Consider the following 17,475-nt stretch of genomic DNA (forward strand, 5'->3'; position numbering starts at 1 on the left):
GAGAAGGCTGACCTTGGTCTCACTAGGCTAAAAGCAAGGTGTTAGCAGGACCACAGTCTTCTCTGGAAGCTCTGGAGACGGCATTTTCTTGCTCCCCTATCTTTTCGAGCCACACATCACTCTTGGCTCGCCGCGTCTTCTCCAACATCAAGCCCAGCAATGTTGCTTCCCTCTGATGCTTATTCCATTGTCACATCTCTGTCTGACCACAGCCACGGAAGACTCTTAGCTTCTAAAGACTCATGTGAGGACACTGGGCTCACATGGATAATTCTGGATAATCTCATCTGGAAGTGTCTCACCTAATCCCATCTGTAAGGGCCCTTCTGCCATGTAAATTTACATACCCACAAGTTCCAGAGACTGGGGTGCTGACAAAATGTCTACCAATAAGCACGCTTCCTTCTACTAAACACATGCCAGCTACATTTCTGCATTTAATAGGCATATAGAGTACCTGGAAATAGTTTTCTCCCTTTTTTTTTTTTTAAAGATTTTATTTATGGGGCACCTGGGTGGCTCAGTGGGTTAAAGCCTCTGCCTTCGGCTCAGGTCATGATCCCAGGGTCCTGGGATCGAGCCCCGCATCGGGCTCTCTGCTCAGTGGGGAGCCTGCTTCCCCCTCTCTCTCTGTCTGTCTCTCTGCCTACTTGTGATCTCTGTCAAATAAAAAAAAAATTAAAAAAAAAGATTTTATTTATTCATTTGACAGAGACAGAGAGAGAGAGAGATCACAAGTAGACCAAGAGGCAGGCAGAGGGGTGGGGAGCAGGCTCCCGCTGAGCAGGGAGCCCGATGCGGGGCTCCATCCCAGGACCCTGAGATCATGACCTGAGCAGAAGGCAGAGACTTAACCCACTGAGCCACCCAGGTGCCCCAATAGTTTTCTCTCTTAATGAATCCCATGAGAGTCAGGCTATTATCTGGCTCTTACTCGAGACTCCATTCTAGGGAGAATCCATCATAAATTGCCAACTGGTTTCTTTTTATTACAGTTAAAGGAGTCCTAACACAGGTCTTCTATGTCTAATAATTTCTACTGTGGCACCAAGTGAAGTCTACTACAAATACTGGGCTCCCCTCCCTGTAAAACCACATTTATTTCTTTCAGGATGGTCGGGGTCACTGGACAGCTAGGCCATCGGTAACAGAAGTCTAGAGCGCAGGGCAGGCAGAGCGGACACAGAAGGACGGTGGTTCCCCACAAGTGACGGAAGCTCAGAAATGACAGGCATAACAAAAACATGGCAATGTCTTGTGACATCAAAAGAAAAGCTCTTAGGGGCCCCTGCGTGGCTCAGTCAGCTAAATGTCAGCCTTTGGCTCAGGTCCTGATCCTGGGGTCCTGAGTTCGAGCCCCGAGATGAGCTACTTGCACAGAGGGGAGTCTGCTTCTCCCTCTCTCTCTGCCCCTCCCCCTGCTCATTCTCTCTCTCTTGCTCTCTCAAATACATAAATTTTTAAAAAATCTTAAGAAAAAAGGGGCGCTTGGGTGGCTCAGGCAGAAGCCTCTGCCTCAGCTCAGGTCGTGATCTCAGGGTCCTGGGATCGAGGCCCGCATCGGACTCTCCGCTTGGCAGGGAGCCTGATTCTCCCTCCCCCTCTGCCTGCCTCTCTGCCTCCTTGTGATCTCTCTCTCTCCCTCTGTCAAATAAATAAAATAAAATCTTAAAAAAAAAAAAAAAGAAAAGAAAAGTGCTTAGCTTTGACACAGCCATTCCTCATAACTGGAAAAGTAATAGTCTAGTAGGATCAAAGCTCTCGTAACTTCCCACAGGGAGTAGAGAACTCCAGCCCCTCCTGCACAAGCAGGTCCTGGACGCCCACAAGACAGATGAGGCGGGGGTCAAGTGTTTCCTGCAGCCAGGATCCCGATCGGACAGCAGAAGGGGGTAGAAGTCCAGCGCCAGCCCGTCTGCCAAAGTGCTTTTGTATGCATTATCTCATTCAATCTTGATCGAGAGGAAAAAGTTCAGAGAACACCTCTGCTTCCATCAACCCCACACCTGAACTGCGCACATCCATAAATAATCTTTAAAAGTGTTTTGAATTTCCAGTTGGACAGCCGGTGCTTGAACGGGTCTACACTATATGTGGATTCATAACTATACTTTTTCCATCGCTGTGTCATTTTTATTTTAATTTGAAATCAGTAATGAACTTCAGAATCACCGACTAAATGCAAGATGAGAAGACTAGAAAATGCTTCAGTTCAAACACCCACATGCAGGGGCACCTGGGAGGCTCAGTGGGTTAAGCCTCTGCCTTCAGCTCAAGTCATGATCTCGGGGTCCTGGGATCGAGTCCCACATCGGGGCTCCCTGCTCAGCGGGGAGCCTGCTTGTCCCCCTGCCTGCAGCTCCCTCTGCTCGTGCCCTCTCTCTCTGAAAAATAAATAAAATCAGGCACCTGGGTGGCCCAGTTGACTAAGCAACTGCCTTTGGCTCAGGTCATGATCCTGGAGTCCCGAGATCGAGTCCCACATCAGGCTACCTACTCACGAGAGAGTCTGCTTTTCCCACTGACCTCTCTCCTCTCATGCTTTCTCTCTCTCATTCTCTCTCTGTCTCAAATAAATAAATAAAATCTTTAAAAAATAAAAAAAAAGGGGGGCGCCTGGGTGGCTCAGTGGGTTAAAGCCTCTGCCTTCAGCTCAGGTCATGATCTCAGGGTCCTGGGATCGAGCCCCGCATCGGGCTCTCTGCTCAGTGGGAAGCCTGCTTCCTCCTCTCTCTGCCTGCCTCTCTGCCTACTTGTGATTTCTCTCTGTCAAATAAATAAATAAATAAAATGGGCCCACAGCCCAAGAATGGCAAATGTATTAACACGGATGCTTGTGTTCCACAGAATGGATGACCTTATTCTTAGAATACACACAGCTTCTTCAAGAATGCCATCTTTCAGAAGTCATCGCGACATGGGGCTATAAGAAAGCCATCTAAATTTGACCCAGTAAGACAGATGGAGCTTTACTTTCTCTTCTTCTAGAACCAGGACCCTACAAGAGTCACGAATTGATCCTGTACTCACTGATTTCGTTTCTACCTGACACACCCACTCACTAAACCTCAGTTTTATCTATTTACAAAAAAAAGTATTTCCCCTGCCTTAGACAGAGAACCCCCCAATTCTGAGAGATTAAGCGAAGAGTAAAGTCCTTGGAGAGAACAGGGGTGGATGGAGGGTGGGCACGGCGGAATGGCTCAGGAACTGACACCAAGCAACCCAATTCTTGCTACCTGGAGTGTGACAAGCAGAAAGACGGTGGCCATGATGCATAGGCAAGATGCCAAAAGCTTCCTCCTCTGAATCCACACCATGCTGCCTGGCCCTGGGTGACTGACAGAGGGCTAGCCTGGTGACCAGGTGTTCTCGAGCCGGCCCACAGCCCAAGACAGCTTCATGCGGAGGAACCATCTGGGTGCCAATTTCTTCCACTGTCATTCCTGCTGGGACCTGGTCTCCATGAAGGACTGAGATCCGAGATTCTGCGCAGGCCTGGCTTGGCATTGAGAGGGAACAGCATGCAGTCTTTTTAAGCTATCATCAGAGCAGCTGGAGTCTTCAAACCAGAAGGCATCCAAAAATTCTGTAACAAACGAATAATTTTGTAGCCGTAGTGCAGAAAATTTAATACACATTAGTCTTTCAGGGTTATCACACAGAAACCTCACAATTTAAAACTAAAAGGAACCTTCGGGATCCTAGATACCTCACTCCTGGATAAGGAAACCAAAATCAGAGAGGTAAAGTGACTTGACCAAGGTCACACACCCTCTTAGAGAGCCGTGGCAGGTCTACAACTAGGTCCTGAGTCTAAAATTCTGTTTCCGCTTAATTTTCTCTGCCATCAGAAGATTGAATTCCACAAGTCACATACATGTAGTCACTTTATTCTGCTTAGGTTTCAAAGGAGTAGAAAAGTGGAATAGAAATTACCACAATTGGGGTATCTGGGTGGCTAGGTTGGTTAAGCTTTTGACTCTTGGTTTCCGCTCAGGTCACCATCTCAGGGCTGTGAGACCAAGCCCTGGGTTGGGCTCCCTGCTGAGTGCAGAGTTTGCTGAAGATTCTCACTCTTCCGTGGCGCCTGGGTGGCTTAGTAGGTTACCCGTCTGCCTTCGGCTCAGGTCATGATCCCAGGGTCCTGAGATTAAGCCCTGTATGGGGCTCCTTGCTCAGCAGGGACACTGCTTCTCCCTCTCCCTCTGCCTGCTGTTCTGCCTACTTGTGCTCTCTCTCTATCTCTGTTATATAAATAAATAAATAAAATCTTAAAAAAAAAAAAAAGATTCTCTCTCTTCCTCTACCTCCCCCGTGCGTCAGCTCTCTCTCTAAAAATAAAAAAGACAAAAAAAAAAATTACCAAGATTACCCACCCACTCCTATAAAAATTAGGGAGAAAATAAATAAAAGTTTCAGGCTTGGTTTGAAAATAAATCACGATCAACTGACCCAGACTTTCCCTAAGGAAAACAACTTCTTCCACCACAAGAGAAGGAATTTTGATGCATTTATTCAGTCTTCTGTGGCAAGTGTAACAAAGCAGTGGGTTGCGCGAACAATATGATTCTCTGGAAGTTCTGAAATAAGATTTCCATCTGTCTGAAATACATGATTTTTTCAAAAAGCTTTAAAAATGAACTAAACAGAGGCACCTGGGTGGCTCAGTGGGTTAAAGCCTCTTTTTATTTTATTTATAAATAAAAATTTTTATTTATTTATAAATAAGCCTTATTTATTTATAAATAAATAAAATCTTTTTTAAAAAATGAACTAAACAGTTCCAAAGAATGCCCTTTTTATTCCTAAGCCTCTGTGCAGCCAATGTCTTGGTCAAATGACCCGGTGGAGTTTCAGAACAGAGCAAGGATCAACATTCTTTTTTTTAAAGATTATATTTCTTTATTTGACAGAGAGAGAGAGATCACAAGTAGGCAGAGAAGCAGACAGAGAGAGGGGAGGGGGAGGCAGGCTCCCTGCTGAGCAGAGAGCCGGATGCAGGCCTAGATCCCAGGACCCTGAGATCAGGACCTGAGCCAAAGGTAGAGGCTTTACCCACTGAGCCACCCAGGAGCCCCAAGGATCAACATTCCTGACGCTGCTTTACAGTACCCCAAACATCTGGTTCTAAGATCTGATTGTACATCTCCCAGATACAGCATCAAAGATATAATTAGAAATATAAAAATGATGTGGAATTCTGGTGAAAAACATCGGCCTTTAAGGTGGACTCCCCTCTCGTGCATCTACCCTGATTTATTTTTAAGTCCAGGCTAAGTCCCTCGGCAAAAAAAATGAATCTTGGTTTCAGCCATCACCAATGGTGGGTTTTTCCTCTTTTCCCCATGAAACTTCTGCAACCCACAGTAACTAAGAGAACAGCTCTAGACTCAGCCTGCCAGGATTCAAATCTCAACTGCCCAGCTGGTCTAACCATCCTCTCAAAATCTCAGGCACCTGGGGGGCTCAGTTGGTTAAGCATCTGCCTTCAGCTCAGGTCACGATCCGGGGATCCTGGGAGGGAGTCCCACATCCCCTGCTCTTCAGGGAGCCTGCTTCTCCCTCTCCCTCTGCCTGCTATTCCCCCTGCTTGTACTCACTCATGCTCTCTCTCTCTGTGTCAAATAAATAAATAAAATATTTAAAAATAAATAAAAATTTGTGGGGCGCCTGGGTGGCTCAGTGGGTTAAAGCCTCTGTCTTCAGCTCTGGTCATGATCTCGGGGTCCTGGGATCAAGCCTCGCATTGGGCTCTCTGCTCAGTGGGGAGCCTGCTTCCCCCTCTCTCTCTCTGCCTGCCTCTCTGCCTACCTGTGATCTCTATCAAATAAATAAATACAATCTTTTAAAAAAATAAATAAAAAATAAAAATAAAAAATTTTATATTTATTTTTAAAGATTTTTTTAAAAATCTTTTAAAAAGTCTCATTTTCCAAAATGTAGATAATAAGAGTGCCTAATCAGAAAGTTATTGAGAATTATATATGAGATAAGAGTACTAAAACACTTGTTTCACAGTGTGGCACGTAAATGTCCAATAATTACTGGATAACTTATTTTTAAATATTCACTATCATTCTTAGTATACTTTTAAGTGTAAAACAAAGCTGAATTCATATAAGGTATGTTGCTGCCTTAGCCACTGGAACTTCAAAAGGAGAAACACTCTCTTTGGCAAAGAAAAGGAGATCACTAATATTTGTTGAGTGACCTCTTGTAAGCGAGGCCCTTCCTCAGTCCTCAGCATGCATAAGATCATTCAATCCTCCCACAACTCTATGAAGAAAAAATTGCTGTCCTCATTTTTAAGGATGAGAAAACCCAATTTGAAGAAAGTAAATTAACTTACCCAACACTACAACTTTGGTAAGTACGACAACCAGAAACTAGTCAGACTCTGAGGTTCATGTATTCTTTTATATTTTTGACACTTAAGACTATAAAATTCACACCCAATAATACTAACACAGATTATGTGCCTTCACCAGAGAAAAACCTGTATACAATCGCTCTCGGTGAGCTGGTATAACCAGAGAAAAAATTACAAAAATCTGTAAGAACCTGAAAACTGCCTTCCCTTCTACTCAGGTGATGCTAGTAGCTCTTAACTACCTAAAATGTGGAGCTAGCGCTTAGGGTTTCAATCCTGGCTCTGTCATTTACATTGAATATAAATTTGGACAAGTTACTAAATCTTTCTAAGCTTCAGTTTCATCACAGTAAAGAATAAACGTTAACTGTCATTATTTCTTTCCCTTGCATTACAGGAAGACGGTCCAATTTCTGTTTTATATGCAAAAGCAATTTATTATAACTATAATTAATGTAATCCAGATTAGGTAATGAATTATTACCACCTTAAGTGGGTATAAAACTCTATCATCCTCAGAAGATTTTACCGTATATCACTCCACTCAATCTTATGGATAGCCACATTGTAAAGTAAGCGAGGCACGTTTTAGTCTCAGCTCCCACAAATAAGGAAACCGAGCCTCAGCAAGTTTAAGTGCTTTGCCCAAGATCATAGCTTTTATAGGTTGAAGTGGGTCTAGAAATCAGGTGGCTTGTCTCCAGGCTCATGGGAGAGGAAAGAGATGGGGGAAATAGTGACCGCTTGTTAGAAGTCCAGGAGGGCCAGTAATAAAGGAAAACAAAAGATAAGGTGAAAATGGGGAGGACCTAGTTTGGGGTATTTTTACAGCTTTCACAATGCTGTCCTAGCGTCCTTCCTAGGTAGGGCCATTTTGAGTCTTTACATGACCGTACGACCTATGACAGAGGAATTTAAGGTTACACATTGACTTTCATCCAAAAATTCGCAATTTAGTTTTACTCCTAAAGCTAGAGGTATAGTGAGGTCTCAGGGACCGAGCCTGCTACTATTCTAAAGAACAGAGCCTAGGTTAGTATAGACGGTATTACGATTTATAGCATGCAGCCATCAACCAGACCTTGGTGCACATCAATCTAATTTATGGTATCATAAATTGTCATCCAGTCACCAGTCCCCCCACTGGTGGGACAGACGGGCTTGCAGAGAGCGTGGCGAAAGTCAGTAAGCGCCATGCAATAAGACTCCAGGAGGAAAGCTCCCTCCTGTTTCACCACTGCCTGCAGGGTGAACCTCGGAGTCCACCAGAGGATGCCCCAGAACGCTCCTTTCCCAGATGAAGCAATGTGTACCTGTTCAGACAAGCATGGTAGGTAACATCTGAAACGGACGCTCGCTAACCAACCCTCTTGACCCTAGAGCTGAGCTTCTGAAATGCATTTTTTGGCTCATGTGCACTGCCTGGGGCCGGCCATCTGCTGCCCAGAGCGGGGTCTGAAGCTGAGCGTGACCAGCCCACACTCCTGCAGGCGCTAGTCCATCAAAACCAGCAAGACCTTCACCCTAAAATAAGTTCAACTTTCTCCACTTTGTTTTGAATTAAAATGGACAGAGAAGGGATCTTAGAGCAAATTAGCAGTCTGAGGATGCCAGCTTCAAATTTCAGCCTTGTAGTGCCAGTCCAAGGTATGGGTTAAGGGTCTCAGAAATGGGACCCAGAAGATGATTTCTGCCCTGAGTATAAAATGAGAAGGTAACCCCGGGAGACGCTTGGGGTTTTCTGACCCTGATACTTCATGTGTCTCTGCCTCTCCCTCCCTGTCCCCATGGCAGGGGAAAGAGGTGAGGCCAGGGCTGGGAGCCCTGGGAAGACTCCTCTGATCATCTCTCGTCTAGGCACCTGTGCGTCGATGGACTTAATAAGCAACTATCTAAAGAGAGCTTAAGGGACAGCTGGATGGCTCAGTTGGTTAAGCCACTGCCTTCAGCTCAGGTCATGATCCCAGAGTCCTCGATCTCGTCCTGAATCAGGCTCCCAGCTCCGTGGGGAGTCTGCTTCTCCCTCTGACCTTCTCCCCTCTCCTGCTCTCTCTCACTCTCTCTCAAATAAATAAACACAATCTTAAAAAAAAAAAAAATAAAGAGAGCTTAAGGTTAGACCAGGGAGCATCTTTAAAAAGACCGTATCTAATTACCAAGCTTAAATTATACCCACTCAAGTAGGCTTGACTCTCCCAAAGTATGTTTTCATTTTATTATGTGTAAATCCTCACAACAACCCTTAAACGTGGCTGTCCTGAGAAAGACAGATGATGGCAGGCAGGTGGGAAGGTCTGAGGGCTTTGGACAATTCTCCAGAAGCTTTTCAGCCGCTCCCTTCAGCTACTTGTTCTCATCAACACTCCTCTTTCATTCCTGTTTGGTCTCTCCAAAACCTGACAACTGGTGTTCCTACGGGTCTGACCCCTTGTACTCACCACTTGGCTGTAGGGTTGTTTCAGGGATGTAAATGTGATCTCTCTCCTCTGATTACAATCCATCAGTGGCTTCCCACAGATTTCAAGATAAAGATCAAATGTATTAGCTCCAAGAACAAGATTCCCTGGATCTTGCCCTATTTCTCCAGCTTCCGCCAGGCACAGCCTTTGTTCTGACTATTGCTGGAATGTAGCTTCCTGTTCTGTGCCCTAACCCCTGCCTAGCACAACCACACCACCTTCACTATCCCAGCCATTCTACTAGACTCTCCAGGCCCCCTGCTTTGGCCAGCCTTACCCCTCCCAATGCCAAGTTGGGAGATCTAGGTCCATATCGTGCTTGTTTCTATCACAGCAGCAGAAAGAATGCAGGAAGCTGGCACATTTCAGGAACCTTTCTAAAGTTGCTTTATTGGATATATATAAAACACTAGTTGAACACTAACAAGCTGACATACTTAATTTGCTAAAGACTTCCTTAGTACCTGCACCTGTTCCTTGGGCAACTGGTGAACATGGCATGGTGGTTCGTTTCCACTTTCAATCAATTTTCTTTTTTTTTTAAGATTTTATGTATTTATTTGACAGACAGATTACAAGTAGGCAGAGAGGCAGGCAGAGAGAGAGAGGGAAGCAGGTTCCCTGCTGAGCAGAGAGCCTAATGCGGGACTCGATCCCAGGACTCTGGGATCATGACTTGAGCCAAAGGCAGAGGCTTTAACCCACTGAGTCACCCAGGCACCCCTCGTCCAATTTTCTTTTTTTTTTTTTTTTCAATTTTTTTTATTGACATTTATCAGTGCTCATTTTCCTCACTCTTTTAAAAAAGACTTTGTATTTTGCTTAGCGTTTATTTTTACTAGAGAGCTTAGGGTTGCAGATTATCTGAGAAGGCCATCCTCTTCTACCAAGCACACATTTCAGGTGAGACAGATAAGTAAGGAGAGATAAAGGGATACTGGCAGTCACATGAGGCCAGGCTGGTAATTAAGGATGGGGAGCGGGGGAGAATTTGCAGCCTGAGACCTTCACATCTCTATTGTAGAACCGAAGGTGATGCCATTCTTAACGCTTAAATTCTGGACATGCTGAAGCATTCAAATTATGCAGTAATTATATAACTTCATTTAGTGGTGCTACTTAATGCAGAAACTAAATTAAAACATTTCAGACCAAAAAAAAAAAAAAAAAAAAAGAAAAAGAAAAACACCGAAAAGACTGATATGCAGCCCCAAATAGAAGCATTCAAAGGGAACAGATTTTTTTTTTAAATGGAGGTGAGGGCACAAAACTGTGAAGATTCTGTATCTCAACAAGAACTTAGCCAGCTCTTGAAGGGCAAGATTTTCTCATCTTTCTCCTTCTAAGGTCTTCTTAGTAACTGTTCTTTCTCCAAGAAGAGTTTTTTGGCTACGATGTAACAATCTTCCTACCTGGCGAAAGCTCTGAATTGAAATCCCTCATCTGCTTTGACCACTTAAGTAATAATGAGTGAGGCACATGTTAGATAACACTAACACAGTGGGGCTAACACTTCACACGCCCAAAGACTAAAGGCTAGACCAGGGGATCTCCTGGGGTTCCAAAATGAAGCTTTCTGATCCCACAAATACTGCCTGGGAGCAAAAACTCTCCATAGTAGAAAGACTGCTCCAGTAAAGAGACATTGATCAAGACCATTTGAGTCATTATAAACCAAGAGTTCTGTAAATATAAAGAAATATTTCTGTATAACAAGTTTAGCGTTACTTTACCTTCATTCTGCTTTTTAGTAATTCCGCACTAACTTTTGAAAACTCAAATTTTATTCTCCAAGAAATAAACATCTTAAAAACACTGTAAATAAAGACAGACTCATATATGTATATATTTTTTAACGTTTAACAATGCATGTTCAGAAACAGTATAATGTTTATGGGAAAATGCCAGTAATTAGGTATTGCATTCCCATGGAAATCAACACTTTACATTCCACATTTAGAAAGCATTTAAACATGGGTTAGAAAAGTCTGCATCTGAGCAACACTTAACACATATGCAAATAACATTACTGTTTGTCCAAACTATGTTCTTGTTTATTTTCTATATTAACCCTAGTTTTAATTTTTTTAAATGTACTGTTTGTAGGATAAACAGTTTTTTTTTAATGAAGAATAAAAGATGAGCCGTAATAACAGTAACAGTTAAGGCTGTGTGTTTAATTCACTGTTACACACTGCCATCTAGCAGGAAGCCAGCAAAGGAAGAGTTACTACAGCAGTTTCAAAAATGGGGCAGATGTTAATGAACCTCTGACGCGAGGACATTGCCTGTGGCTTGCAGGAGAGAAGAGAAAGTTCTGAAATTGGAGTGAGGGTGCTTCTAGATTGGTGGGTCTGCTACTTCAGTGTTGCAAAAACCTGGGTTGCTTATTCAATGCGGATAGCCGGGACCCAACGGAAAGCCCTCCGTTTCAGAGACCACGGGATGGGCCAGAAACAATGCCCTAGTTGTAGTGTGACATCACGAGCAAGCCCAAGATTGGTCATGAGCTTCTGGTTGTCCCCTGTTGAGGGAAGGAAGGGCATGCAAGGCGAATGAGGTTCTGAAGACCAACTTGCCCTGTACCTAGCCAGAGCGCAGGCACTCGGCAAATGAAATTAACCAGCCAAGTCACCGCACGGGTTTTAGGGAGATGTGGCAGAGATTAGAGGGCAGTCTGTTGGGAGCTGTGATGTTAAGGAGAACAGTCATTTTAGGTGACATTTGCTACATATTCAAGAATCATTAAAAGATGCCCAGAAGATGAAAATCACATCGATGTTATTTCTACATCTTACACAAAATGAGTTCTAATCGGGTGCAAGAATAACGAAGAAATGGACTGCGTATGGATAACGAAAGCCTGCCGTTCTGCGGGATCCCCCCGTGGCATTTTCTCCACGAAATACGCATCGCCCGCTATAGTTGGGAGGTCAGAATCGCTACCACTTCAGCACACCATTCCAGCAACAAGTGATTCTCAGCGAGGATGTGGGGCAGAAGGATGCAATTCGCCACACACCAGGGCAGAGTGATGTTCTGGAACTGGCCAGGCTGGGAAGATCGTGGCGGAGGGAAGGGACGTGCAATCCCCCAGTGGCCGGCGGCGGGGACCCGCGGGCCTTTCCCGGCTGCTGCGGGGACCCCGGCGCATCCCCCGCCTCCCACCTGTGCTTTTCCAGCCCCGAATGGGTTTAAATCTCAGGCGGTGTCTCTGGAAAGCGCTGCCCAAGGTTTCCCAAAACACACTTGGCTTCTTTTTCAGCGCACAACTCCGTGTTTCTCGGACACACATTCCCTTCTGGGCACAAAGAGGAGGTGTCCAGCGGCTGGGAGTCAGGCGGGCAGCTTCCCAGCTTCCGTGCGCCCCAGGAAGTCTCTTTGGTTTCTCGCCGTGGAGACCCAGTCCCCACCAAGTATCACTCCAGACAGAAAAGACCCAGAGCCTCCCACTCACCTCGTCCCGGGGTAGGAGGCTCGCAGGGCCGCCGGCAGCCCCGGGGTTTTCCACTTCCAGTTTGCGCCCTGCCTGAGCTGGGGCGAAGACTCGGAAAGGAGGTTCGGGAAAGGGCGGGATAACTCTCCGCGCGCCCAGGCCCAGCGATCCTTAATCCAGGTTTTCGCCGGCGCCCAGTTTAGCATCCAGTCCACAGGGATTCCCAGGAGCATCTGACCCTCCCCACACTTGCTAGTCACCACGCTTCATGAAAGTTCCTGGGAGGCTCCTGAAATTCTCCTAAGTAAGTCATGGGACGCCGCCTGCGTCTCAGACTCTGCTAGGACTGAAGCGAATTCAGTCACCTATTCAGGAAAACTGAGAACACGGTAAGCGGGGACCTCAGTACCTTTCATCAGGTACCGTGTTTCGTAGCTGGAGCAGGATGACCATTTGCCAGTGAAATAAAACTTAGTTCAAGCTCCTGAATTCCAAACTCGGAGAACCCAATTAGAATTATTTTGCTCTAGCCTGCAGAGCGGTGATACTCCCTAGGTAATTCAAGACCTTGGTAGGGCCAGGGCTAGGTTGAGGCAAGTAAGGCATCCAGGGCTCAAAATATGAGGAGACAGCGACTGAGCCATGTTACATGTGGGGCACACTCGCAGGAAGCGGAGTCATCGCTACCATAGGCCTGCCGCACTGTAGTCCTGGCCTCTGGAGTTCCAGTGCCAAGAACCTCAATTAACTTCTCTGTAAAAACAGGTTGTTAATAATGGTGTCAACTTCAAGGAACACCAAGCACAAAGGAAAAGATTGATAAATTGGTATCATTGAAAGTAGATTCTGTTCATCAACGACACTATTGATAGAAGGGAAAACAAGCCAGAGTAGAAAATATTGGCAATAGATTTAAGAAAGAATTCATATCCAAAGGATATAGCCAAGAATGCCTATAAAGTGGTAAGAAAGAATAAAAAAAGCAACTTAATAAAAATCTCCTCTGGGAAGGAAGGGACCAAAGACTTACACAGCACTCCATCAAAAAAGAATCTGGCCAGTAACTATGTGAAAAGATGCTTAACTTCTTTTGTCATCAGAGAAATGCAGATTAACACAACAATCATATATTACTACATCCATCCACCCCAAAATTCGTGTGGAAGCACAAAAGACCTGGAGTATCCAAAGCAATCTTGAGAAGAACAAAACTGGAGATATCACAATCCCAGATTTCAAGATATAAAAGCTACTGTAATCAAAACAGTATGGTATTAGCATAAAAATAGCCACATAGATCAATGGAACAGGATAGGAAGCCTAGAAATAAACCCCGCTCCTATATGGTCAATTAATTTATGACAAAGGAGGCAAGAATATAACATGGGGCAAAGACAGTTGTATCAATATATGGTGTTGGGAAAACTGGACAGCTACATACAAAACAATAAAGATGGACCACTTTCTTACATCATACACAAAAAGAAACTTGAAATGCATTGAAGACCTAAGTATGAGACCCAAAACCATAAAACTCCTGAACGAAAACATAAGCAGCGATCTCTTGGACACTGCCCTTAGCAACACATTTTTGGAGATGTCTCCTAAGGCAAGGGAAACAAAAGCAGAAAATAAAGACTGGGACTACATCAAAATAAAAAGCTTTGTATATCAAAGGAAATCATCAACAAAACAAAAAGGGAACCTAGTAAATGCAGAAGATATTTGCAAATGGTATGTCCAAAAAGGGGTTAATATCCAAAATATATAAAGAACGTATGCAACTCAACACCAAAAACCAAACAATCCAATTAAAAAACGGGCAGAGGACCTGAACAGACAGTTTTCCAAAGGAGACATCCAGATGGCCAACATGAAAAAAATGTTGGGACACATGAAAAAATGTTCAACATCACTGATCGCTCGGGAAATATAAATCAAAACTACAATGAGACATCACCCCATTACTAGTCAGAAAGACCAGAATCAAAAAGATAAGAAACCAAAGTGTTGGTTAGGTTGTGAAGAAAAAAGACTCCCCGTGCACTACTGGTGGGAATGCAAACTGGTGCAGCCACTATGGTAAACAGTGTGGAGGTTCCTCAAAAAATAAAAAAAATAGTACTGCCCTATGACCCAGTAATTCCACTTCTTTGTATTTATCTGAAGAAAATGAAATATTAACTCCAAAAAAAAGATACACAGTTGACTTCTTTTTTAACTTTTTTTTTTTTAAGATTTTATTTATTTATTTGACAGGCAGAGATCACAAGTAGGCAGAGAAGCAGGCGGAGAGCGAGGAAGGGAAGCAAGCTCCCTGCTGAGTAGAGAGCCGATGTAGGGCTCAATCCCAGGACCCTGGGCTCATGACCTGAGCCTAAGGCAGAGGCTTTAACCCACTGAGCCAACCAGGCACCCCTACAGTTGACTTTTGAACAATGTGGGAGTTAGGGGCACACCAACCCTCCACCGTTACATAGTTGGCTTATGTATCATCTACTGTATTCTTAGTATAAACTAAGCTAGGGGAAAAAATGTTAAAAATCCTAAGAAAAAAATACATTTACAGTATTTTTACATACTTTTACATTTTACATACTTTATTGAAAAAAAAATTCACATATAAGTGAATACACACAATTCAAACCCATGTTGTTGAAGGGTTAATGGCATGCACCCGCACATTCATTGCAGCATAATTTACAACACCCAAAGATATGGTAAGAACCTAAATGTCTACCAACTGATGAGTGGATAAGAAAAATGGAATATTATTCAGTCATTAAAAATGGAATCTTGGGGTGCCTGGGTGACTCAGGGGGTTGAGCCTCTGCCTTCAGCTCAGGTCATGATCTCATGGTCCTGGGATCAAGCCCTACACAGGGCTCGCTGCTCCTCGGGAAGCCGGCTCCCCCCCCCCGCCCCCCCCCCCGCCTCTCTGCCTACTTATGATTTCTGACTGTCAAATAAATAAATAAATACAAAAAAAAAAAAAAAACCTTTATAAAAAAAAATTTTTTTTAATGGAATCTTGCCATTTGTGTTGTGATGGACGTAGAGGCATTATGCTAAGTGAACTAAGTCAGACAGAAAAGGACAAATACCATATGATCTCACTCCCATGTAGAATAAAAACTAAAAAACAAAAACAAAAACAGGGGCACCGGGGTGGCCAAATCACTTAAGTGTCTTGGTTTCAGGTCGTGATCTCTGGATCATGAGGTTCAGCCCCACACTGAGCCCCACCTTGGGTTCCACACCCAGCGGGGAGTCTGCTTCAAGATTCTTTCCCTCTGCACTCAAAATCATAAATAAATCTTTTTAAAAATAAAAATAAAACCAGAAAGACAACAGAGCTCATAGAAATAGAGAACAAAATGTTTGGGGGAGGGGGGAAATGGGTGAAGGCAGTCAAAAGGCACACCCTTCTAGTTACAAAAATGTCACAGTGGGGCACCTGAGTGGCTCAGTGGGTTAAGTATCTGGCTCTCGATTTCAGCTCCCATCATAATCTCAGGGTCATAAGATGAAGCCCTGGGCTCCGAACTCAGCGCTGAGTGGGCTCCAGATTCTCTCTTTCCCCCTCCCCCTGCAGCCCCTTCTCTCTCTCATTCTCTTGCATGCACACATACGAGTGCATTCTAAAATAAATTTTAAAAATCCTTTTTAAAAATGTCATAGGTATTTAATGTGCAGATCATGATTACAGTTAAAAAAAAAAAGTATGTACTACATATTTGAAAGTTGCTAAGAGCAAAGCCTGGGTGGCTCAGTTGCTTAAGTGTCTGCTTTCAGCTGACGTCATGATTCCAGGGTCCTGGGACTGAGTCTCACATCAGGCTCCTGGCTCAGCCTTGGTGCAGAGCCTACCTCTCCCTCTGCCTGCTGCTCCCTCTGCTTGTCTGGTCTCTGGCAAATGAATAAGTAAATAAAAATTTTTTTAAAAAAGTTGCTAAGAGAGTAATCTTATCATTAGAAAAAAATTGCAATTATATAGTGACAGATGTTAACTGGACTCACTGAGGTGATCATCTCAGCATATACATATATCGATCATTATTTTGTACTACTGAAACTAATAATGTCAATAATAAATCAGTTTAAAAAATTATTTACTGGATTCACCTGTTGGTGGCGAGCAGGGAAGGAGTATTATTCTAAGTCTAACTGAAAAATACATCACTTCCCCTACTTAAAACAATTTGGGGAGTGTGGCGTGGTACATGTGGTGATTATTGTCGAGCTTTTGATTTCTTCCACTTTATTATTTCTTAAGAAGCTTCATCTTTTTACTTACTTTTTAAGTAATCTCAATGCCCAAGTTAGGGCTGAACTCACTACCTGGAGATCAAGAGTCCCGTGCTCTACTATTAAGCCAGCCAGGCACCCCTCTTCCACATTATTCTAAACTTGATTTTATTAACATAAAAGGGCATGTGTATGTGTGATGACTGCCCTCTAGGTCGTAAACCAGGGAAAGCAAGCAGGTGAGTGAGAACGATCACAATTTTTTATGAAGCAATGTAAACTATGCATTTAACATGCCTCCAGTTCTCATATGCCCTCATTTTTCAAGTGGGATAGTTTGCTAAAGGGTGACTTACCCCAAAATACTTTGTAAAGAGCAGTTGGTTTTTATAACCTAAATTTGGCTCCAAAAACCAGGGCCAAATCAATGGTTTCCAAGGGTTTGTTTTTTTTTTTTTTTTTTAAAGATGTATTTATTTATTTTTAGGGGGAGAGAGCTAGCTGAGGGGAGGGGCGGAGGGAAAGGGAAAGAGAACACGGAAGCCAGCTCCCTGGTGAGCAAGAGGGGCTGGATCCCAGGACCCTGAGATCATGACCCGAGTCCTTAGTTAACAAGAGTTAAGCTTCAGCCTGGCTGACTGAACCACCCAGCCACCCCTCCAACCGGGTGGTTCTAATTCATAGTTTTTATCTGCATGCAACAAAATTACATTACTTACGATAAACCTAATTATTTTATAATGTGATATGCAAATTAAGTGCCCACCCTTATTCCGAGATTGTGCCTTTTTTACTCTCGGTATGAAACTGGCCTTTCTTTAGAAAAACGGTGCGAGCTCCTAAACGTCTTCTTTTTCCTGTCAAAATAAAAAGAGGGGACAACTCTGTTAATTCTCCAAATATCTTCTGCTTTTAATGTTATCTAATCCATGAATTTCAAAAGTCAAGACCCAATGCCA

At 43.8% G+C, this 17,475-nt stretch overlaps 1 protein-coding gene across 5 annotated transcripts in view; it reads right to left on the reverse strand.

Moving 5' to 3' along the window:
• The window catches only part of FUT10 (fucosyltransferase 10), a 100,985-nt gene that overhangs the window by 83,136 nt on the left and 374 nt on the right, over window positions 1–17,475 (reverse strand). For 3 of the 5 annotated variants that reach the window (XM_047717022.1, XM_047716995.1, XM_047717025.1), the window contains exons 1-2: window positions 12,290–12,423; window positions 3,240–3,589 (exon numbers count right to left, since the gene is read on the reverse strand). In XM_047717022.1, the coding sequence (XP_047572978.1) occupies window positions 3,240–3,320 (81 nt within the window). In that variant the 5' untranslated portion in view covers window positions 3,321–3,589; window positions 12,290–12,423. Of the gene's footprint in view, window positions 1–3,239; window positions 3,590–12,289; window positions 12,424–17,235; window positions 17,256–17,282; window positions 17,374–17,475 lie in introns of those variants that run through there. The other 2 variants (XM_047717006.1, XM_047717014.1) reach the window with 2 other exon arrangements.

Source organism: Lutra lutra, chromosome 2, assembly GCF_902655055.1.
Source record: "Lutra lutra chromosome 2, mLutLut1.2, whole genome shotgun sequence".
NCBI lineage: Eukaryota > Metazoa > Chordata > Mammalia > Carnivora > Mustelidae > Lutra > Lutra lutra.